The following is a 26,250-nucleotide window of genomic DNA, read 5'->3' as shown; positions in this document are numbered from 1 at the left end:
GTCTTGATCCGTTCTAGACGAGATCCAACATATTCCCACAGATTTGTTAGGGTAATCACGCGTGAGATAAGTACTCTCATCTAAGTTAATCTGATCGTGGACCGTCTGGACCATATAAGCGGACCATCCCACCATGGCCAGATGTTAAGTATGGTGCTTAACAACACCTACGAAAAAAGGCCTAGGAATTTCTATATTACAAAGCCGGTTCAAACCGTGGCAGCTAAGGCTATCCACGTAACCGGAATTTCTCCTATACGCTCGATCACGAATCAATGTCTCACGTGTGTCCCTTTGCTGCTTCTGCCTCTAGAAACTTCCAACAGACGCATCAAAGCTCTCCACGTAAATCTCTTTTTTCTGGCATTTCGATCCCAAAACTGACGGCATCGCCGTCGCTGAGCGACCCGGTCTCCATTCCGTCGCCGTCGCCGCCGCCGACACGGCCTCCGTCCGCCACAGGCCAAGCCTTCCCGCCCTCCGCATCGTTGGACGCGAACACCTCGCGGACGACCTTCTCGACGTCAAGCGCCTCGTCGCCGTCCTCGCCCTCGTCCTGCGGCGGCGGCGGCGGGATGAACGGCGGGCGCGCCACCTGCAGGATGCGGTCCCAGTCGACGCCACAGAAGAAAGGGTGCGCCTTGACACCGCGCGCGCCGATGCGCTTCTCGGGGTCCTTCTCGAGGAGGCGGGCGATAAGGTCGCGCAGCAGCGTCTACTCGCCGACGAGCTCCGGCTGCTTGGTGAGGACGCGGTAGAAGGTCTCCTTGCGGCTCTGCCCCCGGAACGGCGTGCGGCCGTAGAGCATCTCGTATAGCACCACGCCCAGGCCCCACCAGTCCACCGTGAAGTCGTGGTCGCGCCCGGCGATGATCTCTGGCGCTACGTAGTCCTCCATCCCCACGAACGAGTTCGACTTTCGGCGCCGGACGAGGCAGCGGAGGAGGCCGTGGTCGTCGTCGAGGACGACGACGAGGAGGAGGAGGAGGCCGTCCGCGAGGTGGACAGCGGCGACGACGAGTCCGTGGCCGGGGCGGCAGGCTTTGTGGCGATGGCGGTGCGGAATGGGAAGCACAGTGCGGCGCCCGCTGGATTCCTTGCACTGCCGCGGCTCGGCGACGGCGCGGCGACCAGAAGCGCCGGCTTGGGACTGGTCACCGGCGCGTCAGGCTCCTGCGACGGTGCCGGGAGCCGCGTGGAGAGGTCGAAATCAACGAGCATGATGTGGCCGCTGTCCTGGATGAGGACGTTCTCCGGCTTGAGGTCCCGGTACACGATGCCGAGGCTGTGCAGGTACTCGAGCGCCAGCACCAGCTCCGCGGCGTACAACCTGCGGTTGGAAAAACCCAAAAAAACGATCAGGGCAGAAATTAGCGGCCGAAATTGTCAGACACTTGCGCGGCTGAGCACCGCCAGCACGCTTCGCTCCTCCCTGCGCAGTGTGTTACCATCTATCGATCCCTAGATTTGGGAGGTTTCTGTGCGTGCACATCAAGATTCCAACTGATGCGTCTTGGTTTTTTTCCCTGGATTCTGCTGGGCAACTGACTGCGTTGGCTACAATTAGTAGTATCCGATCCCTTCTTTAGTATTATAATATAGAAATTTTGCAATATGACCGTCGAGATGAACCAAAGGTTGGTGATTCTAAACATAGCCTGTGAAATTTTCTACATGTTGCTTGCTATAATTATTGTTTGCAAATTCACTTTCAGGATACATTCACAGAGTTGGTCGTACCGCACATGTTGAGGAAGGCAAATGAAGTGCATTGTTGTTCTTACTACCAGTTTCTTGACCTGCCACTGCCCCTATACTAAATTAAGATAAATCACACATTTATTGGTTGTTTGCAGGTGACCAATGTTACTCTAACAGAATACGAGTTTAATAAGAAGAATGTGCCACATTTGTAATTGTAAGTACCCCTTTCAATATACCTGAATTATCCCAGCCCCCCTTTTGTCATATATTGTCATATATATTCAATTTGAGCCACTAAACAGGAAAACATTGTTGGTGATTACTTCCAGCTGAAGAATCCTACAGATTCTACGTTTTGGCATACAACTTTCACGCTAAGAAAGACATCTTTTATATTCATCAACTTCAACTTGATCTACAGGTAAATGTCTTGCAAAGTTTACATTAACTGCATAGCTAATATTACCTAAAAGTTCAGCTTATTCCTTACTGCCAACCTAGCGGATAACACAAATATTACTTAAATGCTGAAATTTTATATAGTCTATTTTGCATCACTAATATTATATGTATATATATATATATATTCTGTCTTGCAGCAATGTCAGGAGAATGAGCATGAGCTAATTGGTCACTATCACTCAGTTTAAAACAATTTAGTGACCTCTATTTGCATATGGATCAACAGGTTGTCGATACTAAGCATAATAGCTAAACGTGAAAAACTTTTTCAGACTATTTGTGTTGTAATCAAATGACATCTTCGGAACCTTGGCGACGCTTTGAGGAATCACTGGCCTACACAAAAACGAGGTAAATTCCTACAATTTTTTTGAAAGGTTTGTCACTTACATTTTCTCCATTGTAATTGACTGAAAACTAAAATTCTCCAACCTCTCTATCACATGCGTGCTGGTAAATCTGAAAAAGCTCAAAAACAAATACGTATCCCAATCTTACTTCTTGATTTATGTTTTTCCTTGCATTCTACCTTTTTCTCTCATCACATAAACATTTTATTACTCTAATGTTTATCCTATTTAGTTAACTGCAATTGACTAAAAACTAATTTTCCCTAGCCTCTCTGTCACATGTACATTTTATTGTTTTGTTATTTATGCGGAGAAATCCGAAAAAGCTCTAAGGCAAGTATCTCAATCTTTTTTTAGATTTATGTTTATTTCCTTACATAGTAGTTTCTTTGTATTTATATGTACAAGACCGTCCACTCTAATACTTTATTACTCTAATGCTTGTCCTATTTAGTTAACTGCAATAAAAATGCTTTCCATTGCTTGCATTAGCCTGTCAACGATTATTTTCTTCAACCTTTGCTCAGCTTCGTGGTTTTAGGGTTTGTTCCATTCGTCTGCGACATCTATGGGGAAAAGTATTTGGATTACTACCAGGTGCGTATTGGAGAATCTTATTCTAGGAATTCTTTCTCTGTCCCTCCCACCCTTTTCAATTTGAGAATGGAAAGGAATAGCATGCCTGTGTGATAATAAGCCATTTGAGGATGAGAAACATCGCCAAAACTAGCAGTCACCTCATTCTCCCTATACTAACAACATCATTTACATTTCCCACTTAAATGTTTTCTACTGAAAAGCAAATCGTCATTCAGTAACAAATCTGAATCCATAAACCTAATGAAGTAGACAATATCTTTTCCTTAAACAAGCCAGCTGCTGTTGGCCTCGTGCACGCACCGCTATGGCAAATACATTTTGTTTGATCATTGAAGTTTCCTTATCAAATAGTCTGCTGTTGGGTTCAGGTAGCTATGACTTTATTTCTTAATGCTTGTAGAAATATGTATTCATTCCATTGCTTGCATTAGACTATCATTGATGGTTTCTTTGATTAACTTGAACAATAAAATTGTTGTGGTACTTTTATCTATTGGGCTTTCACCATGGGTTATGTTTTTCCCTGATATAGGATTTCTATTCCTCACTCTCATATAGGTGAACTTGGTTCGTTCAATGAAAAGGATCCACTGGGAATGAATGGGAAGACTGGGGTAGCATCTTCATTAGCCGAAAGGAATTAGTATCCACTAGCATAATTCGAAGAACGAACAAAAAAAGGTGTCACTGATTAGGTAGGAGGATGGATGGATGTGGTCCAATCTATGTGTGATATCTTGCATGCAAATATATCAGAGCATAAAGGGAGCTTGAACTGCATAGTGATGTGAAGTTCCTCTGCATTCCTTAAGTGTGATTGTTCGTAACTATCTATAATCATTTACTACACTTCAGATCTTGTGCCATAATTTTTGCCAAGAGAATAACAATTGTACTTGGTTGCTGTGCGAGTTTTCAAAAAGTTCAGATTTTTTCACATCATCATGGTTAACTTTATATTTGCTCCTTTGCACTTATTTACTTCCTAACATCCATACAATAACCATACATTATATTATGATGTTAAGCGGGATCGAATGCGCGCATGGGCGCGCGCCATACACTAGTATAATAGACCATGGCTAGCAAAACAGCTTCAGCCTTGAACACTAGCAACACGCCCTGAACAAGGGCACAACCGCACAAACCTGAGGTGACGGCTGCAGCGTTGCAGAGCAGATCAGGATCGAGTTCGCAGCTGCGTCTGTCTGGAATGGACAGTGCCCCGTATGATATGTGCAGAAAAAGGGGTGTTTGGTTTCTAGGGACTAATATTTAGTCCCTTCATTTTATTCCTTTTTAGTGTATAAATTGCTAAATATAGAAACTAAAATAAAGTTTTAGTTTCTATATTTGGTAATTTTGGAACTAAAATAGAATAAAATCTAGGGACTAAACATTAGTCCCTAGAAACCAAACACCCCCAAACTCAAGGAATCTGTAAACTGATATGATCCGTATGTCGACCGGCAACAACAGCAGCCGGACCCGGCCGGGTCGGCCGTGCGTGTGCGTGGTGCCCCTGAGGCCATGGCCGCTCGTTTCTCCAACCCCCTCAGCCTACCTGGCGCCGTCGCACGCAACTACTTCACGAGTCGATTGCCCGGCGTTCTCAAGTCGCGTTGCAGTGTCTCTCTCATATCTTTTGTTGGAACTTTTATACACAGTAAATATGGCGCCCAACTTGGGCACGGGCCGGACCCCGATGCATGGCATGTTCAGCCTGGCTGCAGGGAATGCTCTTTGCGACTCTTTGCCAGTAACCGTCCATCACTGTTCTCATAGATCGAGCACGAGATCGACCTGTAGCTGCAGCACTGCGTGCTGCGTATGCCTTTCTGTGACGAGCGAACTGAGCTGTGAGCTTTGCCATGCAGGCTACAACTACAAGATAACTTTTTGGTTACGACGGCCAAATTGGCAGAGGTAGATAGAAGGGTTAGGTACGAGCGAACAGCAACCAGGATGTCCTGGTGCACTCGTTCTGGGCGCTTGCGCTGGACGATAGACGATGGCAAGTCATACGTGGACACACAGGCGCCGAACCATAATAATACTTAAAACGGCCAACCATTGCACAAATTCTGGTATTCAAAAAACATGGGAGTAGCATTTTGTGCTGGAAATGCGCTGCAGCCTGCAGAGGGTGGCTGTCCTGTCGGGCGTGTACGCACTGCTTCCACATGCATCTCCCTCACCTCTCGCCATACCTACCCCCCCTCCAGTGACCAGTCACGCACGCGCGCGCGATCCCTCGCCTACCTCCGGTCCCTGCCCGCCTGTTGCTGTATTTATTTCCGCCTCGTCTCTTCCCCATCTCGACAGCATCACTGCCGTGTAGTGTAGCTAGAGCCCGTGCACTGGTCCGGATTCGCAGAGCAAAACGGAAATGATCACGGTGGCAGCACCGGAGGCGCAGCCGCAGGTGGCGGCGGCGGCGGCGGTTGCGGCGCCGGAGGAGACCGTGTTCCGGTCGAAGCTGCCGGACATCGACATCCCCACCCACCTGCCGCTCCACGACTACTGCTTCTCGAGGGCGGCGGAGGCGGCGGGCGCGCCGTGCCTCATCGCGGCGGCCACGGGGAGGACCTACACGTACGCCGAGACGCGCCTCCTGTGCCGCAAGGCCGCGGCGTGCCTCCACGGGCTCGGCGTCGCCCAGGGCGACCGCGTCATGCTCCTGCTCCAGAACTCCGTCGAGTTCGTGCTCGCCTTCTTCGGCGCGTCCTTCCTCGGCGCCGTCACCACGGCCGCCAACCCATTCTGCACGCCGCAGGAGATCCACAAGCAGTTCAGCGCCTCCGGCGCGAAGGTCGTCGTCACCCACTCCGCCTACGTCGCCAAGCTCCGGCACGGCGCCTTCCCGAGGATCGGCACGGTGAGCGGCGGCGGCGTGGACGGCAATGCCCTCCTCACCGTCCTCACCATCGACGGCGACGCGGCCGACACCCCGGAAGGCTGCCTGGCGTTCTGGGAGCTGCTCACGTCCGGCGACGGCGACGCCCTCCCGGAGGTGTCCATCTCCCCGGACGACCCCGTGGCGCTGCCGTTCTCGTCGGGCACCACGGGGCTGCCCAAGGGCGTCGTGCTGACCCACGGCGGCCAGGTCACGAACGTGGCGCAGCAGGTGGACGGCGCGAACCCCAACCTGTACATGCGGGAGGGCGACGTCGCGCTCTGCGTGCTGCCTCTGTTCCACATCTTCTCCCTCAACTCCGTGCTGCTCTGCGCCATGCGGGCCGGCGCGGCGGTCATGCTCATGCCCAAGTTCGAGATGGGCGCCATGCTGGAGGGCATCCAGCGGTGGCGCGTCACAGTGGCAGCCGTCGTGCCGCCGCTGGTGCTCGCCCTGGCCAAGAACCCCGCGCTCGAGAAGTACGACCTCAGCTCCATCCGGATCGTGCTCTCCGGCGCCGCGCCGCTTGGCAAGGACCTCGTCGACGCACTCCGCGCCCGCGTGCCACAGGCCGTCTTCGGACAGGTCAGTGTCTACTGTTTCACCGCTAATCTTGTAATCCAAGTTTATTTTGCTGTTGAGGGAGCCAATTTTGAGGGCCGGATAGGCTGACGAGTCAAATAGCTAATATGTCGAAGAGTTATTTTACTGTTGAGCAACTAAAATTTAACTTAACAAGTCATTTGGCCAGTCTTTTGCAGATGCTCTTAGCCCACCAGACATAAAAATGTGACATCTCTAACATATTAAAGCACCAATTTTGTGTGTCATGTGTCGTGCCTCATATGCGAAACACGTAGATTTGCTCCTCTTCTCCGCTTCTCGCCTAACAAATAGGGCTTAGAAAAACCATCTAAGCCTAACACGATAGAGAGCCACACGCAGTCTAGCGCTCCCGTATAGTAACACATTGCTGGCTGAAGCAGAACGAGCGATCAAGCGGCCTAATAAAAAAAGGTCCGGCTCCTATTCAATTCATAACTTAAAGGCTTAGATAAGATGTAATATTTGATACACATAAAAAAATAAATTTAATACCGGAGTGTACACCATGCGTTGTGTGGTCGTAAAGCACAGACATTTATTTAACACACAATATTTATGCCTAGACGTGGTAACTAATCTGTATGCCGAAACGAGGTGAGCCCATACATCGTATCGTCACAAGACATTTATTTAACACACGTTATTTAGGCCTAGACATGGTAACTAATCTGTATGCCTAAACGAATTATTTAGTAATTGTTGGTACTGTAGCTGTGTTTTTATTTAGTAATTGTTGGTACTGTAGCTGTGTTTTATGTGGACCACTTTTAATAAATAGGGTTACCAGTATCATTCCTATTCTACATTAATCTATCTGAAAAACCTTATGGTGTGTTTGTCTGTAGAGTCACCATATGCTTGATGAGGTTATGTACTATATGGGTGTTTGGTTTTATGAATCACTCTATTCAAAAATAAGGTGGTGTATCATGAGTCTATTCCTCAAATTTGGTGTGATGACTATATTCCTCGTATTAGTATTAACTAAACAAATATAAGAAATTAGGTGAAGATGGATCAATTTATTCCATTCCGCAGACCAAACAAAAAAGTGAGAAATGAGAAGATAATGGACTAGCTTATTCATCAAACCAAACACCCTATATAAGTTCATCTCATAAATTTTGATGGAATCAACCTACTTCCCATGTATATACTAATTATTAGATTATAAGGAATGAGATAGTGATGTATCAAATTATTCTATTCTACAAATCAAATAAAAGGTAAGGAACGAGAAGAAGATGAACTAGCTTATTTTTCAAAACAAACACACCCTTAGAGTCTCAAGTTTATTTTATGGAACCAAGGCTGATAAGTCGTACTACTAGTCTCTAACTGCATCAAGCTTGATCCGAACAGACCTATAACCGTGCAGGTAGACACTAAACCTACTACATCCATGATGAATACTCTACGTATAACAACCACGCGTTGAAGTCACTGGGTCGCACCTCTGCGTCTGCATTATAGGCGTTCCCCACTTGTGCGTACCGTGCAGCGTGCAACACGACCGAGTGTTGGATTGGATGCTCCTGTCCCTGCTCGCTCGATGGAGACACGCAAGTCGTGCAACGGGCACGCCTGCCAGGAACATGTGCCTTTTTTTTGTCAGTTACATAACGGCGAAGTGCCCACGCCGCCTGGACGTCAGTCAGATCGCAACGCGTAGTCCGGCGTGGGTCCCCGGAACGGAAAACCGTCAGCCCGTCACCACGCCTGGGCCTCTCGTCCCACCTACCTACCGCTACACTACACTACCGACTACCCAGATCGTGTTCGTGCCGTGCGGTCGGCCCGACACGCCTCTCCACCCGCGAAGCCGCCGCCAGACCGCTCTGTTTCTCCGTGATTTTGGAGGAGCCGGGCCGGGCGGGTCAGTCACGGTCACGGTCACGCGAGACGCTGATTGCCTAGCGCGTGCGGTGCCGGTGCAGGGATACGGGATGACGGAGGCCGGGCCCGTGCTGTCCATGTGCCCGGCGTTCGCCAAGGAGCCGGCGCCCGCCAAGCCGGGGTCGTGCGGCACAGTGGTGCGCAACGCGGAGCTCAAGGTGGTGGACCCGGACACGGGCCTCTCCCTCGGCCGCAACCTCCCCGGCGAGATCTGCATCCGGGGCCCGCAGATCATGAAAGGTAAAGAGACGCCCGCCGCCCGCGCGTGACGCACGGTGCACAGTGCAAGTGGGTGGCTGACTGACTGGTCGCGTCCGTGTGTGGTGTGGTGTGTGTGTGTGGGCGCGCAGGGTACCTGAACGACCCGGAGGCCACCGCGAGGACGATCGACGTCCACGGCTGGCTCCACACCGGCGACATCGGCTACGTCGACGACGACGACGAGGTCTTCATCGTCGACCGCGTCAAGGAGCTCATCAAGTTCAAGGGCTTCCAGGTAACGCCCGCGCTGGCCTGAAGAACCTCTACTGTATCTGTATCAGTTGGTTTCAGCGTTTCGCCTCCGGTTTTCTGAGAGCTGTATCTGCCTGCCGATCCTTTCGCCCGTGCAGGTGCCGCCGGCCGAGCTCGAGGCTCTGCTCGTCGCCCACCCGTCCATCGCCGACGCGGCCGTCGTCCCGTAAGACCAATATCCTCTGCTTCGGAACCGCCAAACGCCGCAACAAAACTGCTCGTTCTGAGTGTGTGTGTGTGTATATGTATGCGCGTGGCAGGCAAAAGGACGAAGCCGCCGGCGAGGTCCCCGTCGCCTTCGTGGTCCGCGCCGCCGACGCCGACATCGCGGAGGACGCCATCAAGGAGTTCATCTCCAAGCAGGTACTCACCAGTCACGCAGGCTGGATCACGCCGCGCGCCTTGCTTATGCCATGAAGAAGTTTGTTCTGACATAACAGTGTACGTGTGCGCGCGTGCGCCGATTTTCAGGTGGTATTCTACAAGAGGCTACACAAGGTGTACTTCACCCCCTCCATCCCCAAGTCGGCGTCCGGGAAGATCCTGAGGAGGGAGCTGCGCGCCAAGCTCGCGGCAGCCGCGACCGCCTGAGGAGCTTGACGCTCAGGTTCCATGCCTTGCTACGTGCAACTCGTTTGGTAGTGGCGTTTACTGCCAATCCAGTGTATGGGTACAGGCGTGAAACATGAGGTACCGAGAATGTACTATCAATATATGCTTTGTATGCGAGTGCTTCGTCAATTAAGGACCACCATTTATTCCCGTCATGATTTTATTTCCCCCCGTTGGTGCATAATCCACCATCCAACACATTCATGGTCACTGGGACTGGGACTGGGACTCATCCATGAAACAAGACTGAGAAAGTGCAGCGACTTTACTGAACAAACCGAAAGGGGGCAGATACGAATCGTATGCGAATAGACAATCGATCCAAATCCTAAGGAATCTTCAATCTACCGAGTGGGTACATCACCAGAAAATAGCAAGCAAAGGCTGCAATTATAGAAGGGTACGCTTAAAAAGTTATCAGGTCATCCTTCTTTGGATCTGGCTTCTTCGGCCCTTCCTGGGAGCTGCTACCTCCCTTCTTGCCGAATATCATCTCGTCCAGATCATCAAGGATATCATCATCCCCACCTGACCTTGTTCTCGCGGCAGCTGGTTTTCTGACAAGGGCGTCTTCATTGACGGCAGCAGTCAGATCTTCATGTTCTGTGGCAACCGGTATGACAACTGCTCTCTGTTCTGCATGCTCCGAGGCCCTGGGCTGCTTCATCTCCTCGTACTTTGACAACACTTTCTGGATCTCGTCGTTCACGCTCAAGGCCTCGAAGAGCACAGCTTCGTTGTCTCCGACGGTCTCAATAATCCTCTGGATAGTGTGCTGAGATTGGTAGCATTGTTGCACGAGTGTGGCCGTCAAGTCATCCTGTGGTGATAACAAAGGAGTCAATCAGTCAAACAAGAAACTTCAGATAGATTAAGAAACAACATGTTTATTAAAGTTTCATTTAGCACGAAAACAGTTGGCCTTAACAAAGGATGTTAATGAACAGTGCAAATTCATACTACTTCAGGATGCAAACAACAGAAAAGGTGGAAATAATTGAAATATATACAACTAATCCAGCAAAAGTTGCAGTTGCTACAACTTCAGGATGCAGAAGATGGCTGCCCTTTAGTAACAGGGAAAGCAGTTAGCCAACTATTGCTCAACAAAACAAGGAATACTTTTTCAATCATTCTGATTCCTAAACAACTCCATAAAGCATGCTTATATTAAGTTAACTGTATCACTTTATTACCGTAAATATGGATGCACTTAGTAGTTTTTAATCAGCAACATGACACAATACGAAAAACCTTTTAATGCAAAAGATCCATAGAAACAATCTCGTGTGTTCAAATAGCTAATCACCTCATGTCATGATGGTACAGAACTTGACAAACAGAGTAAATGGAAAGTTAAATGAAATTGGGACACAGTACCTGCGAAGCATCCTGCTCAGGGGAAGAGGAAAGAACAGTCGAAAGAAGTTCTATGCTGTTACGAGCTACATCAAACGCTTCTTTTGTTTCTTCAGCAGTATATGTATGAACATGGACGTCTTCGAACGCCTGCTGGGGCAAGCTGGTTTCAACATCAGCTTCAGCAACTGATCGTGGGGGAGTAAATATGGGAGCCAAGCTCTCATTGTCACGTCCAGGAAACCGCACTCTTGATTTCAAGCTCTATACATGGAATGACCATGTTACACAGTGGTAATTTACAGACCTTGGTAACTAAACTACAAAAACATTGTGCAAGGATAAATCATATATTTATATTGATCTTCTGCAGCACTGCCCCATTATATTTTATTACAATAAGATATGTTCTCGCAAGTACTTCCATTAACCAGAAGTAATGTGCAAAGACATGAATTAGACATCATGATGATGTCTAAAATAATCAAGTAGAGAGCATGCATTTGCATCAAATCTCAAATCAAAACTAGCAAATTATTATAATAATAAATCCACAACTATAGGAATGATATAACTGCTGCCTAAGGCACTCTTTTTAAGTACCTGGACAGCTCAGCTGATTGTACAAAATTATAACAATAACAAAAATGTATGCAACTTATGGACTACAAAAGCATGAATAGCTCAGTGACTGCAATAAAGCAACCTTATCTCAACAATTTCCTCCTAAATCTGATTGTTCCTTATACTTGCATCATGGAACAACAAAGATTATTGTACTTCTATCTTTTGGCATGAAGTAGTATCAGAAAACAAACTGCTGCAGTTAGTAGTATTAGTCAACTGGAACAATATAAGCGTTGTGCAGTTGGTTTGGTTGAAACAATGGTAAAGAGAATGAAGGCTTGTGCTCACAAACCTTGTACGTTTCCTCATAGACTGGCAGATAGCGGAGTTCATCACCGGACTCTCCCCATGCTTCAATCAGCATAAGGGCCTTGTTCCTGTTATTCACCACGGTCTGAGGATCATCAATCAACCTGACCATCTCATCAAGAACCCGTTCGGCCGCAACTTCTGAGAAGGCCTTCTCACAGTTCTTAACAATAGTCTCAAGCAGGACCAATGAGAGGTACTGAACTCTCGCATCCTTCATCATGATCCTCTTCTTGATCCCATGTATAAGTTCCACACTGTTAACTTTCTCTGTGTTGATCAAGTCGCAAATCTCCAAGTTTGAGTTCCAATCAGGCCCGTCCAGATTCTCCGAGGTGGCGTCCTCAACAATCTTATCAGCGGGAGTCTGCCCCTGGAACAACTCCTTCATCTTGAAGCTCATGGAGCTCATTCCGGCCGTCATCTTCTTGCTGACCTCCGTCCCGGTGATCTTCAGGCGCTCACCAAAGGCGCTAACCTTTTCCATCAGGTTATCACTCATTTTTTGCTGCAGAAACTCCGAATTAGTCGAGAAAATGGGCATGTCTTAGTTAGATAACAAATTGGCGTCATGACTAGAAAAGGTTTCATGTCAAACTTCACGCGGGAGTTGAAAACCCAGAATTCTGGAAACTAGACTGCACTTCGCTTAGAGTAATGTTGCGCGCTAAGGACGAAAAATATATGGATTCGATTAGCAAATCCGCAAAGCAAAACGAACACCTAGAAGATCCCGTCCAAACACCAAATCCTTACTTAAAACGCGCTCGCTGCCAACAGTAGCAACGCGTGGACAAGCGTTGACATGTGAATGAATGAGAAACGCGAAGAAAAACAGTGCGCCAACAAGGCTAGGGTTTGGGGTGGAGCTTAAAGAGCCTCCAATGTACTCCGGGCTTCGAAAGGCAGGCCTGGGGGCGGCGGCCGGCCCAGCGGTGGTGGCGGTTGGAGGGGCGGTGAGCGAGGCGGCGGGGGCGAGGGCACGCCTTTTTCCCCCTCCGATTGAAATTAGGTGAGGGCGGAGGGTGGCACCGCCGCCGGCGCCACGACTCCGATTCGGATTAGTGAAGGGCGAGTTGGAGCCGTGGAGGTTGCGGCGCCGCTGGCCGGCGCGGCGGGGGAGTACGGCACGATGCAGAATAAGAAGAGTAGAGGAAGAATAACAGGAAACCGCGCGCTCGTACCTGTACCAGCGCACGCGCCCTCTAAAGAGTCCCGGCAAAATTAAGAGTTGATCTAAGCCGATCTCCACCCCCGCAGCAGTCCAGCACCAGTAGAGGACGACGGTAAGGAGGACGCCGGTGGAAGGAGCCCTGGCGTGAAGCGCGGCGGCGGAAGATCAAGATACTGGACACGAAATTTCCCCGGAAGCAGGAGAAGCGGATTAGGAAAACAGGGGCCGATGGGCGTAGGCTTAGCGTAGCTCCGCGACGGAACTAACGAACGGAATAATCAACAAGAGCGGCTTGTCTGACCCGTGGATTTCTCTTCATTCCGAGTACTCCCTCGGTGACTCGGTCCAATAAAAGTGTCCTTATTTTTTCAAAAGATTTCTGTTTTTCAAGAGAAATTAGTTTATTTTCTGTTAGAAAAAATAGAAATCCCTTGAAAACCAAGGGTTGTCAGGTGATTGAATCTTAAAGAGATTTCAGATACAACAAAGCAGTACATAGTAAATTGTTACTTTATGATTTGTTATTTGCCTCTACATCATATCATATAAAAAATGTCATTATCTAACTATACAATAATTGTAAATTATTATTTATCTGTGCACCAATATATCAGGTTTATGATCTAACGAGTGTTCTATTTTCAGAACCAAAAAAATAGAGATTATATCTATATAAATTGTAACGAACTGAAACTATAAATTCAGTCTAAAATATACGCAATAACCGTGTTCCGAAAGAAAGTTATAATTTAGACACCTAGATTTTAGCAAGTCTCTTGCTTTTATTAGATATCATGTTTGACTATTTATCTTATATAAAATTTTTAAAATAATTGAATAAGTAAGTTATTAAAGTGTAAACTAAATAATATTTATATAAAAATTTGAATAAAACAAAGAGCCAAATAAGATGTTTAAAAAGGTAAAAAAAATCATGAGACGGAGAGAGCAGTTGCTTCCTGGTGAGTTCTCCTGTGGTGGGCTGGTGGCCTTGCAGTTGGGACTTCTTTTCTGCCACCACGGTTAGTTATTGCTTCTAGACCAACCATAAACCCCGTTCCTCTCCGTCCTTTTCAATCCATATAATAATACGCTATTTCTGAATAAATCATTTTTCCCCTGATCGAGCAGTTACTTTCATGATGTGTGTGTAGCTTTTAATCATAAAGAAACGAATAGAAAAATTGCAAACACCGACCTCAAATTCCTTCTTCAACTCGCTCAAGCGGAGATAAGAAGATACGTAAAAATAATTCCATAGAAGCTGCTGAATGCTTCCCCCAAACACTGCTCTTTCAAGGGTTGATATAACATTTTAGCCGTTTACCAGCAGGCTCCGATTTGGCAGCTTGGAGAAGACGCATCAGCAGGGTCCGTCCGTCCACGGCGCAAGGCGTACAGATGCATCAGCAGGTTCACACATGCCACAACTGTAGAAAGGTGCCGTCTACCGATCACCAAACATCACGACGCGCGGGGCAGGCAGGCCGGCCGGTCAGGAGGCAATATCACAACACATGGCGCCACAAGCACCAAAACTTTCTGGTCGCGGTCGCACTGCTTTAATACTGTAATGGACAACCGAGGATGGAAGCTGCCAACCGGCAAAGCTACTCGTGGTAGCACAAATGTCATCCTGCCGAAAACAGCCTGCTAAAATAGGTTGAACATGGCAGCGCTCTATATACGACGAATATCTGATAGGTCAGTGCGACAGTTTACACATTTATACGCAATTTTTCTGCCTGGCATCAACAGATTCACATTCGAGCAATACCGAAAGTCTAGTGTAGCTTAAAATAGCAGTGACAAGCAGCAAGCAGACAGTAGACAAACTCCAGCAGAATATTCGTACTTGAAGGCACACACGCGCACCCAGTGATTTGCTTTTTTTTTCCCCAGACATCTAAAACTCAAGACGGCCAAAGCACTCTACGGTCTGGAATTTCTCGTAGATTGCAGCGTGAGGTACCTGTAAACACACATATCAGATTCTTGATGCTGACATACAGTGTCATATACGGGCATTAAGAATCAAGTGTCATACGCTGAATATTAAACTGATAGAATTACTGGTGCAATGCAGTTTTCGAAACCTGGACTTTACGAGTTGGGAACTTCATGGTTTTGGGGCTCTGACGTTCCAAACCAGTTTAGGTAAATCAGTCAGTCAATTCAATTAATAAGTGCAAATAAGTCCTCTCTTTTATTTATGAAATAAAAGCAAGAATCGCCTTATACGATGATAACGGAGACAAGTGAACGCATACCCACCCAAAATGTAGGGACAAGTACAAGTGCTGAGACGTGTGAATGATTGTTAGCAAAGAAATAAAGAAATTAATGCAGAGACCAACAAGAACAAGGTATCGCTGCAATCTGAAAACTCAACGTTCGAGGGTTAAGGATTACCTGCAAGTGTAGAACCCAGCAGCATACCATGAATTTAAGAGAGCAGCAAGATCACTATCAAGATTCAGGTTTGTGCCCATATCAGTGCTTTCCTCCTTCCCAGTATCAGATTCATTTCCTATATTGAGGACAAAAGGTGAGCAGTGAGACAAAGTATATATGTGCATTACCTGGCGCGAGTTCACCCGATTGGTATTGCAAGGGCTGTGAGTTGTTGGCTTATTCTTCTTATGTGTGATGTGTAGGAAATTTAACTATTCAGCATTATAAATAACGCAGCAGTGGAGAGAGGATGACATGTCAGAAAGGGCCTCTAACTGAGTTGGTTAGGTGGTCTGAGTAGCACTCCTCAGGTCCTGAGTTCGAATCCCAGTAGCAGTCAATTTCAAACCGAGGTTAAAAAAGATTATTTGTTGGTTCCCCTGGTGTGCACACGTGGGATGGATCCTCATGTACGGGGGGCGGATCCTCATGTAGAGGCTGGGAAGAATCAAAGCACGAGTAAAGATCTGACATATAGGGGGCAGACCCTCATGCTGCACGGAGGCGTGACCTTTCTTCGGGGCTTCGATTGAGCTTCTTTCCCCTACTGGACGAGTTTTTTTTAGAGAGGATGATAGGTCGCAACACCTTACAGCTGTCAGGGGCAGGAAAGACGTTTCATCTGCCTCGCAGACTGAGCTCCAGTGTGGCACACGAGCATGGTATGCCACGTAAGCAAAAATGGCAAAAGATCTGTTCAAATTTCTCTCCAGTGACAATAACATAAAGGCAATACGTTCATAGAACTAGCTATTCTTGGGAACATGTTTTAAGATGTTTGCGGAAGAACACTACTTCAAACAAGAAATTACTTACTTTGGGCGCCAGGCTGTCCAGATATCGTACTTCTCATAAAATTGAAGGCACCTTCAGCAGTCTTCATTGCAGCCTTAGCAACTTGATCATCATTGATAGATACATTTGTTGGGACCTGCATGAAGTTTGAAACGCTAGGGTATGCACTGTTTGCATCTGGGCATTGATCACCTGAAAAGAATCATATTATGTAGTTTATTTAAATGCAATGGAATAGGCACAATACTTATGAACAAATGAAGAAGGCCCAAACTAGGCACCTACAAGTCAATGTTGCGCTGCAGCCAGCAGTAGGTGGCATATAAGCAGAACCTCCACTTGGTTGGCCAGTTGAACAGCAGTAGACAGATACCAGGGGAACATTCCAATTGCAGCATGATGATTGAGTGGTGGAAGAGTGAAGGTCTGGTGCTGTGGCACTATAGACAGGAACTTGCTGCTGTTGGGTTGTAGAAGCATATCCTGGTGCCTGATAATTCCAAGAGTTTGTTTGTTGAAGTTGCTCAAGAATGTTCCGACTCTTCTCCTCAAGCTCATAGTATTGTCTCAGCAATTCATTGTACTCCCCAGTTTGCTGGCTTGAACTCAAATTTCCATCAGCATCTGCTGTGAGCGTTTTAGCCTCTGAAACATGTGTCTCTTTGCCTGGATCAGTTTCCTGAAGAGAAGCTTGCTCAACTGTCTGCCTGTCGTCAGAGGGCTGCTGTTGCTCAACTGTCTGTGCGTTGTCACAGTTGTCATCTTCCTCTCTGCACCTTTAAAATGTACAAATGAAATGAAATTAAACTCGATCATGTCTTGGAAGAATGTAGCGCCGATACAATAGCACAAGAATTTTAAATTGGATACATAAAGGACAAATGAGCATGGCCAAACCATTAGGAATATCAGGTAGACAAAATAGCAGATGTCCTTAGAGAATATAATCCATAACACTCATGTTTCTTACAAATTGCATAAGTAATTGATGATTGCATGGCACTGTCGTCCCAAAGCATTAGTCGAAGCAGTTTAAATAAAATGTGAATGCCAAACAGAACAGTGGAAACAAATATGGGAACAGCGAACAGCCATTTCTCAACAGGGTACCCTTTTTTTATTGTACCGGTCCTAACAAATCACACAATTTAATAATCATGTAAAACACTTCATTTTCTTTTGGATTGGATATAGCATAGGCACAAGCGAACAAACTAGCTTACTACTGAATGAAGCTACAAGCATAGGTATATATACTCACTCATCCACTGCTCCAGCAGTAATGGGCTCTTCTTCTGCTGCAGGAGCAGCAGCGTGTTCCTTCTTCGCATCCTTACTTGGCGTTGCTCGCCTGCTCTTGCAATGCATTTCCTGCCAATCATCAACAATTAGCCCGATGCAAAACAAAAGTTTTTGCAAAGAGAGGAGTCGAATGTACATAAATTTCTAGTCGCGATGCCGGTAAGGTAAAACCTCAGCTCTTCATCCCCACCCAAATCCAGAACCCCCAGCCCCAACCACGCCTACACCCCCCGACAGTAGCCTGTCAAAGCCCCCTCCCCACACACACACACACACACAAACACAAACTAGCAGCTGCGTCGGCGATAGACAGCGGTCCGGGAACGGAGAAACCGGGAGACAAGCAAGCATACATTGAACGTGGAAATGGCGCGGTCGAAGGCGACGACCAGCGCCGAGTCGTCCCACAGTTCGTCGCCCATGCCCATCTCCGAATCGCGCTGACCTCTATCGCCCTCTGCGGGTTTCTCTTCCTTCCTCGGGCGGTCGGGCCTAGTGTCCTCAGCAGCGCCGCCTCTCGAGGAGAGTGAAACGGAAAGGCGCATTCCCGATTCGCGAACCGCACGTCTGCTTTGCACCCAGCAGGCCAGCCCATGTTTGGGCCCATTAATACGAGGCCCATGGGTTGGTCCAGCAGACTAAGTCGGGCCATCGAGTCTTCATATACTGGACCTGGACCTTCTCTACCACGATTGTTCAGCCGCTACACGGAACGGGCCACTGATAAAACGACCGAGGCGACGAGGCCTGTGGTTCCTGTGGCCTTGTGACTTTGTGAGTGTGACGTGTCCCGGCGCAACCCGCCAGAGAAGAAAAGAATCCCTAAAAAAGCAAAAAAAAAAAAGAAGAAGAAGAACAGTGTTTGCAGAACCAAGGGACGGAGCAACGCGTCGTGTCATGGTGGCGCGCGAAAAAAAAAGAGGAGAGGCGAGCACGACGCCAAGGACACATGGTCACGTGGACATCCATGATCCAGTGGGTCTTCCTTGTTCCTCTCTCTCGTACTACATTGCTGCAGGCGAGCACGGCCGTCCGTCCGTCCGTACAGTGCCGAAAATGGGGCGGTGGTCAGTTTCCGAACTGAGAGGATGGTGGTTATTAGTCAGTTGCTCAGTGTCACGTCAAGCGTGTCTTATGTTTACTTATTATCCTCTGTTTCATCTGCGGAAGTGTTGCATTGTCTAAAAATACGAGTCGCACAGGAGGTGACGTTTGTACACATGCATGCATGTCTGCTTGGATGGGAAAGGAAGAAGGTTTTCTACTCTTCTACTGCAAAAGTGTGGGGGCGGAGAGAGAGGGAGGCGTCTATTGCCCTATGGGCTATGCAGGTGCATGGGGGAGGGAAGAAGAAAAAGAAGGACAGGGGTTGGGGCCTGCAATGCCGGGCGGGGGCGGGTGGATGCAGAGCAGCATGCAGCATGCACGCACGTCTGGTCGCCGTCACGGTCACGGAGGAGGGAGCGGTCGTATCCGCATTGCATTGGGCGGCAACGCAGCGTTGCGCGTCCTGCCGCATCCTGCTGCTGCTGCTGCTGACACCTTCATCGAGGCCACAGCGCCCGCTGCCATCCTACCGCCCGGCACTCTGCCCGCGTCGCGCTCGCTTGACGTGATGAGACCTCCGTCCTCTCCTCTCCTCTCCTTCCCTCCCTCGCTCGCTCGCCGTCGCCGGCCACACTACTGTTGCGTCTGCGCCCTGTCGCTTCCCTAGGTAGCAGGCAGGGTATACTGCTGCCACGCCTCTACTCTACTCGATCGCTTGTTGCTTCTCCTTGGGGTGCTCCCCAATCATAGCGTAATGGAGTGCCTCATCATTCATTTCTGTGTAGTAGGAGTAGTTTTTTTTTTACTGCTCCAAGCCTTTCTCCACCTCTGCTGCATGCTGCGTGTGCAGTCTGAGCCAACCGCCCACCCGTCGGCCATAGATTCTCCCTAGGGTTTCTGCTTCTGCTTCTTATCAACAGCCTGAACAAGAAGAGCCTCAGCGGCTGTAGCTGCTACCACCTCAATTTGCTGGATTGTTCTATGTAGTAGTATTATCCGTTACTTACAGGCTAGTGTAGACTTTGGTAGCGTTAATAATTTGTCATAGCTTATTAAATCCAAACAAAACTTTAATAAAACTCTCGCTGGCACTGTCTTTAGTAGAATAATACCAATTCATTTTGCTAGACCAGTCAAAATTCTTGCTGTAGTAAATAACAGTGCGTGGCATGTGGGATCGAGTCCTCCAGCCCCGACCGACCGACTGCTTGGTGCTTGCTGCATTGGTCGCGCCAGGACGGTTCCATACACTAGCTACCAGTGACAACCACGTGCTAGCTGCGATACTGCGAACGCTAGCGGTGGTAGCTTTTCATGCACTGCTTCAAAGTCAGTGCCAATTCGAACGCAGGCGGGAACAAGCAAGCACGGTCCCGTTGGGTACCGCGTCCCTCACGGTGACACGTATGCTGGCATACTCGTCCGGTCGTCCCTCACGGACCTGCGTGCTGCGCCTGCGCTGCAGGGGTCGGGCGGGCGGCCCGTACGGACCAGATTCTTGACCAAAACTATTAAATATCTACTAGCTCGCTTCTAGTAATTTTGACAGTTGTAAACTTGTAATAACATTTTCCCTATATCCGACATTATTTATGTTCAGAATTTACGCAATATCCGACATTATTTACGTTTAGACTTGAGAATTTTACCCAAAACATGTGATGGGCACACACAACATTCTTCATGCATATTTTTCACATGCACATCAATTTTTGGAATTGCCATAATTCTAAGATCCACAACTGACCTAAAAATCGAAAACCGCATGCACACCTGGTGGATGATGACGGTACCTTCTATAAAAGTAGGACCCCACATGCGAGGTGACAGTAAACATGATCTTATTATATATGTTTCACACTATTTTACGTTCAACCGTGAGGATTTTTACGCTCAAATCTAGCATCGTGTCCATAACTGCCATAAAAACATATCCGTAAGCGCCATGTAATCTGAACATGGAATGTATGCTAGTCGGGCCATACATACGTGTGTCATGAGGAAGGGAACTGACCAGGGCTTCCTGTAAATATTTAAAGCCCTAGGCTCTAAATAACTATATATATATATATATATATATATATATATATATATATATATATATATATATATATATATATATATATATATAGAGAGAGAGAGAGAGAGAGAGAGAGAGAGAGAGTTATTTGGTTGAGCCAGACAAACAGTGTCATTTGGTTGAGCCGGACAAGATGAAAGAATTAACTTGCTAACTTTTTAATAATAGAATAAGCGAAATCTTCAATAAAGTGTATTGGAAAAAAAATGACAGCACCTCCCATAAAAATGGCTATGGACATATTATATATGAACAGAGCTCCTCTCCTTAAATAATATGCTTGAGTATTAACACTGATCAGTAGCTCTCCAACCAGTAATTAATATTGATTTTTTTAGTATCTGATGGAACCGATAGCTGATACTAATTAATTTATGCTTCCGAGATTATTATTACTAGGTAACTTCAACTAAGAGCAACTATAATAAGCTGATTTAGGCAGGTTGTAATATAAATCAGATTTATAGTGATGTGAAGGGAAAAGAAGCCGAGAGAGAAAAGACGGGATGCTCGTCAGCGTGAGAGTGGCTTTCGTTTGCGTTTGCGCGAGTTCCGCATGCGCGGATCCCGCGGGAATCACGCGACGCTGAGCTAGCTCTGGATTCTTCTCCCAATTCGTATCAGTGCCCTGCGTTGCATTGCATGGACTGATGATGCCTGATGGCCATGCATGGGCGTCGGCCGCGCCTGGCGGTCGCGACGACGCGGTCAACAACGCAAGCTCGCGAGCTACTAGTGTCTCTGCGCACTCTGAGCGCGCTGCGTTGCTTGTGCTGCTTGCCTTGCAGTAGTACGTACGGGTTGCCGGCCACCCGCTTGCGCGTTGCGCCTCGTGCATGCGTACGAAGCATTGCATGCTCTGACGACGCTCTCATAACCTAGCTAGGATCGGAGAGGTCTTTGCCGGCCACCTACCACGATTAACGTCAAGTTCGCAGCTTGTTAGAGCGAAAATCCAAGTACGTATATAGAGACGATCAATGCCACGGTAGTACTGGCTCTCTCTCTCCCGTGGTAGACTGGTACTTGTACTACGCACTGTAGTTGATTTCGAAATGGTACAAAAACGGGAGGATCGATCGGAATCGTAGGAGTCGGGCTCGGATATCGATCCGTGTGGAGGGCCGGCCGGGCCAGGGAAGCTAGGAAACAAAAAGTAGGCAGCTAGTAGAGAGGCATGCAGCAGGAAGCTAGTGAAGATGGAAGCCTGGTCACTTCAGTCGGTCGGTCATATATCAGCGGGCGCGCGTCCATCCATCGGGTCGGGCAGATCAACGGGCAGCGCAGCATCAGCTGCATGCCGGCACGCACAGCTAGCGCTGACGCCCCCAACCTCCGTCGGCTCGTCGATCGTCCTCTTCCTACTTCAACTCCTTCCTCCACGCCGCACGCCTCTTTTCTTCCGATCCACTCTCTCCTGCTCGCCCTACAGTTCTCCTCTCCTCCTCTTTCTTTATTGTTGATGATCGACGCAGACAGTTGCATGCACGCATATCATCTCTCATGCGTAGGGGTGTGTTCCCTATATTGCCAAATTGACATGTCTACAGCTATAGCTGCCTACAAGTATATATTATTGCAATATTGGTGCATATGCGCCCTTGTATGCTTATTGCTCGGCTACGGTTGCCTTTCACACCGCGAATATTAAACAGAGCACGAAAACTAACTGCCTGGTATGTGAACCAATGTTTCCCGTCACGACCGATTCACCCACGCACACTCTCGGTCCAGTCTAATCCTAATCCACGGGAGTAGAGAAACATGTCACGTGCTCTGACCACACCTATGTGAGGCTACCGCCGCTCTGATTTTCACGCCCTGAGGCTTTGTTCGGTTATTTTCAATCCATATAGATTGGAAGGAATTAATACGGATTGAAAGATATTTTGACTTATTAGTGATTGAAACCCTTTTAATCCCTCCAATTTATATGGATTAGGATAGAACCGAACAAGCCCTGAGTGAGAAATCGACACCCTAATGGTGACGAACTCTCCAACCCCGAAGGTATGCTAAGTTATTATTCACACATCTAGTGGCGAGAGTTGAGGTAAAGACCTCAAAATCAATCAATGACATCAAGAACCGGGTTACACGAGAATCCTAATCGTAGATGATTTGCTAAGCAGAAGATATATTCTACTTAGCAAGTACAAGGAGGTGAAAAGCGGTTTAGCCCCAAAACAAATAGTAACCCTAATCCCTCCTTGTTACCCTCGAGCACCGAATAGAAGAAGACGCAGAAAGAGACAAGGCTTACCTGGTCACCAAGGAAGGAGGCTGACGCCGTCTAGACAGTGGCGGAGGACTCGTTATAGCGTAGTGTGGCGAGCGCCATACCTAAACGTTTAAAGTCTTTATATCTTTATGTATTGCAACTAATGTGTTGTAGCGTAGTGGTAGCGCTTTGGCCCTCGAATGTGTTGTGCTTACCCCCTGCGTGAGAAATTGACACCCTAATATATGAGATAGTATTCATACTACTTACCAGATTAAGTACCAGAAAGCCCTAACCAGGTATACCTCCGTACCGTACCAGCATGGTTCCGGTCGTGCATAGTTCTGGCTCGGACGAATTTTAACGTAAAACGTGAACTAAAACTGCGTAAATAAGTACGAATTTTAGCGTAAATCGTAGATCTATTCCATAACTGAAAGTCGCCTAGAGGGGGGTGAATAGGCGGAATCTAGAATTTACAACTTTAAACACACACTACAAGCCGGGGTTAGCGTTAGAACTAAAAACAAGTCCAGAGAGAGAGGGGGAAAACAAATCAAATGGAAATCAAGCGAGTGAACACGATGATTTGTTTTACCGAGGTTCGGTTCTAAAGAACCTAGTCCCCATTGAGGTGGTCACAAAGATCGGGTCTCTTTCAACCCTTTCCCTCTCTCAAACGGTCACTTAGACCGGGTGAGTTTTCTCCTTAATCAAACGGGTCAGTTAGACCCCGCAAGGACCACCACACACTTGGTGTCTCTTGCTTTGATTACAAGTCTCTTGGGAACAAGAATGAGGAAGGAAGAAAGCGATCCAAGCAACAAGAGCGCAAAGAACACGAACAAACACTCTCTCAAGTCACTAGGTGGTTGGAATGATTTAGGGGACTTGGAGAGGCTTTGATCTTTCGATTTGTGTCTAGGAGAGAATGCACTAGCTCTTGTATTGAATGAAAACTTCAGAAGACTTGGATACTTGGAGTTGTGGTGGTTGGGGTATTTATAGCCCTCAACTACCAACAAACCGTTGGGGAAGACTGCCGTCGATGGGCGCACCGGACAGGCACTGTAGGCTGTCCGGTGCGCCGCCACGTCACCCAACCGGTACGGTTCGGGAGCAGTCGACCATTGGCGCCGTTGTCTTCTTGTGGCACCGGACAGTCCAGTGCCACACCGAACAGCTCCTGTTCATTATGCGGTGCGCCACTGACTCTGCGCTCTGACTCTGCCGTGCAATGTTTCCCACTGTTCATCTGTTCTTCAGCTTTTGCAATCGACCGTTGCGCTAAGTAGCCGTTGCTCCGCTGGTGTCACACCCTGGCTTTAAGGAACAAAGCCGGGTGCATCTCATACATGCGCCAAAGAAGGCAACATATATAATAACAGAGTGTATAGAGATAAATGTCATAATATAATCAGAGTACTTATTACATAGCAAAAGTCTTACAAAATAAAGGATGAATATAGCAGGAACTAATATCTATCCTTGGCGCCAGAAAGCTGACTGGGAGACACCACCTAGATCAAGTTGAAAGCCTCAGAGTTAGGCGGCTCCTCTTCGACCACATGTTCTTCTCCTGTGGGGGGTGTGAGACATCAAGGGTGAGCTCACACATGTTCATCGCTCAACAAGTTGTCGGGAATAATGTGGCATGAACTCACCAAAGGTGGGAGTTCATGTGATGTGTAAGGCTGATCAATAAAATAAAGGCTGAAGCTGAGCGTTGCTTTTATAAGTTGGTCAAAATTTTATTAGCAGTTACTAAGTGTAAGTAAATACTAATGATAAGTAAAAGTAATAATAAAATAATCCCAGATGCAATGAAATGACAAATTGAGTTTAAGTTCCATAAATTAATCATGTGAGTGTCCGAGCCGCTCATGACCGTGAGCACGGCTAATATATCAGTTTTACACTCTACAGAGGTTGCACATCTTTACCCACAAGTCGTGTTACCCATTTGCCACAGAGTTGATCAGACCCCATACACCTCTACCAAGGAAGCGAGGCAGGGTACCACTACGAGGCTTTTACAAAGTTCCACTAGCTTCAGAAAACCCGCTACAGTTTATAGGAAGCTTCAATGCAGGAATCCCTCGCCTGACCGTCATCGCAGCAAAATCAACCCAAGGACCTCCCTACACTGACCACTCCCCTACTGCCCTTGCCCCTTTCGGGTAAGGTAGTCATCCACTAGCTTTCCTAGTTAATCAGCCAAGGGCGTCCCATTAAACCCTTGTGGTAGCACTGTTTTCCCGGGTGGTTCTCCATGTTCCCATTAACATAATAATCTTATCATGAACAATAAATAATGAACAGATAATAAAAAGTATAACAATGAATGATGAATATCTCTATACCCAAAGCCACATAAAGCAATAGCATGTACTACCCAAAAATTTAGTAGTAAAACCAGTGGTGAAACAAGGTATAAAGATAGTCAAAATCTAGGGTAACCTATTGGGTCCCATCAAAATTAACCTATGTAGATCATTATGATTAATAAGAACATGAATGGGTAAAAGAAGTGATCAAGGGCACAACTTGCCTTCAACGAGCTCCTGCTCAGCAGTCTCTACCAGCTGAACCTCAGGATCCTCAGTGGCTTGCTCGTCTACTCGCATCAACACAATACATACATAGTATAGCAAAAATTAACATCACACCAAACATGTAAATAAAATACACAATAATAATCTACATATTAAAATAAGAACCTAAGAACATGAATCATTAATTTTGGAGTTATAGATTTTAAGATATGAATTTCCAAAGGTTTAATGTGCTTGGAATAGGATTACATGAGAAATTGATTTTCTTACTGTTTTTATGTCCAAACAGAGACTCTAGGTGATAAACAATAATATTACAAAATTTTATAAACTAGAATGGGTCAATTTGGACTAAAAATAAATTTTCTATGCGTTTTACAAGTTTCTATAATTGTTTTTTATTTAAAACTAATTTCTATAATTATTTCTCTATTTTTAATCCTTTCTGGACTGGGCCTCGATTTCTGGTAAGTTCAGGGGCCTTGGCGCCAAAGTAACCGAGACACAGGCGACCCTGTCTAAGGACTGCGGATTGATTTTAGTATTTGGCGGGGGTTCTTTGATAATTCTACCAGTGCCGAAAGGTATGATGTAATATGAGCCGTTGGATCCGAGATCGAGCGCCTAGATTAGATCTGGCCGCTCGCGAAGCGGTACACCACGCCGTCCACCGGATCAAGATCCTACG

The 26,250-nt window shown here is 47.2% G+C and overlaps 3 protein-coding genes and 1 pseudogene across 5 annotated transcripts; 1 reads left to right on the top strand and 3 right to left on the bottom strand.

The window, feature by feature from the left end:
* Positions 1–331: 331 nt before the first annotated feature.
* On the bottom strand, positions 332–4,989 carry LOC103655628 (serine/threonine-protein kinase OXI1-like; annotated as a pseudogene).
* Positions 4,990–5,214: 225 nt separating this feature from the next.
* Positions 5,215–9,794, top strand: LOC103653944 (probable 4-coumarate--CoA ligase 2). The gene is made up of 6 exons (XM_008680760.3): positions 5,215–6,597; positions 8,556–8,754; positions 8,865–9,010; positions 9,126–9,193; positions 9,288–9,390; positions 9,499–9,794. Exons 1-6 carry the CDS (start codon positions 5,506–5,508, stop codon positions 9,616–9,618), a joined length of 1,728 nt encoding a protein of 575 aa, XP_008678982.1. The 5' UTR covers positions 5,215–5,505; the 3' UTR covers positions 9,619–9,794.
* Positions 9,795–9,875: 81 nt separating this feature from the next.
* LOC100194028 (uncharacterized) lies at positions 9,876–13,425 on the bottom strand. 2 transcript variants are annotated; one of them, XM_008678392.3, is made up of 4 exons: positions 12,691–13,425; positions 11,918–12,442; positions 11,020–11,262; positions 9,876–10,459 (listed from the first exon to the last, which is right to left on the bottom strand). In XM_008678392.3, exons 2-4 carry the CDS (start codon positions 12,434–12,436, stop codon positions 10,046–10,048), a joined length of 1,176 nt encoding a protein of 391 aa, XP_008676614.1. In that variant the 5' UTR covers positions 12,437–12,442; positions 12,691–13,425; the 3' UTR covers positions 9,876–10,045. The 2 variants fall into 2 exon arrangements, with proteins under 2 accessions (XP_008676614.1, NP_001132563.1); NM_001139091.2 differs by having other exon boundaries at positions 9,879–10,459; positions 13,119–13,397.
* Positions 13,426–14,767: 1,342 nt separating this feature from the next.
* On the bottom strand, positions 14,768–18,212 carry LOC100278739 (uncharacterized). Of its 2 annotated transcripts, XR_004857559.1 has the most exons (7): positions 18,013–18,212; positions 17,619–17,728; positions 16,643–17,133; positions 16,379–16,549; positions 15,521–15,638; positions 15,156–15,243; positions 15,006–15,080 (listed from the first exon to the last, which is right to left on the bottom strand). XR_004857559.1 is itself a non-coding variant. In NM_001151917.2 (6 exons), the coding sequence occupies exons 1-6, from the start codon at positions 18,085–18,087 to the stop codon at positions 15,041–15,043; spliced, it is 1,005 nt and encodes a 334-aa protein (NP_001145389.1). In that variant the 5' UTR covers positions 18,088–18,168; the 3' UTR covers positions 14,768–15,040. The 2 variants fall into 2 exon arrangements, 1 of the variants encoding a protein (NP_001145389.1); NM_001151917.2 differs by lacking the exon at positions 15,156–15,243 and having other exon boundaries at positions 14,768–15,080; positions 18,013–18,168.
* Between the last annotated feature and the right edge of the window lie 8,038 nt (positions 18,213–26,250).

Source organism: Zea mays, chromosome 4 (genome assembly GCF_902167145.1).
Source record: "Zea mays cultivar B73 chromosome 4, Zm-B73-REFERENCE-NAM-5.0, whole genome shotgun sequence".
Classification (NCBI taxonomy): Eukaryota; Viridiplantae; Streptophyta; class Magnoliopsida; order Poales; family Poaceae; genus Zea; species Zea mays.
The sequence above is the reverse complement of the archived record's forward strand: the minus strand, read 5'-3'. Positions and strand labels throughout refer to the sequence as shown.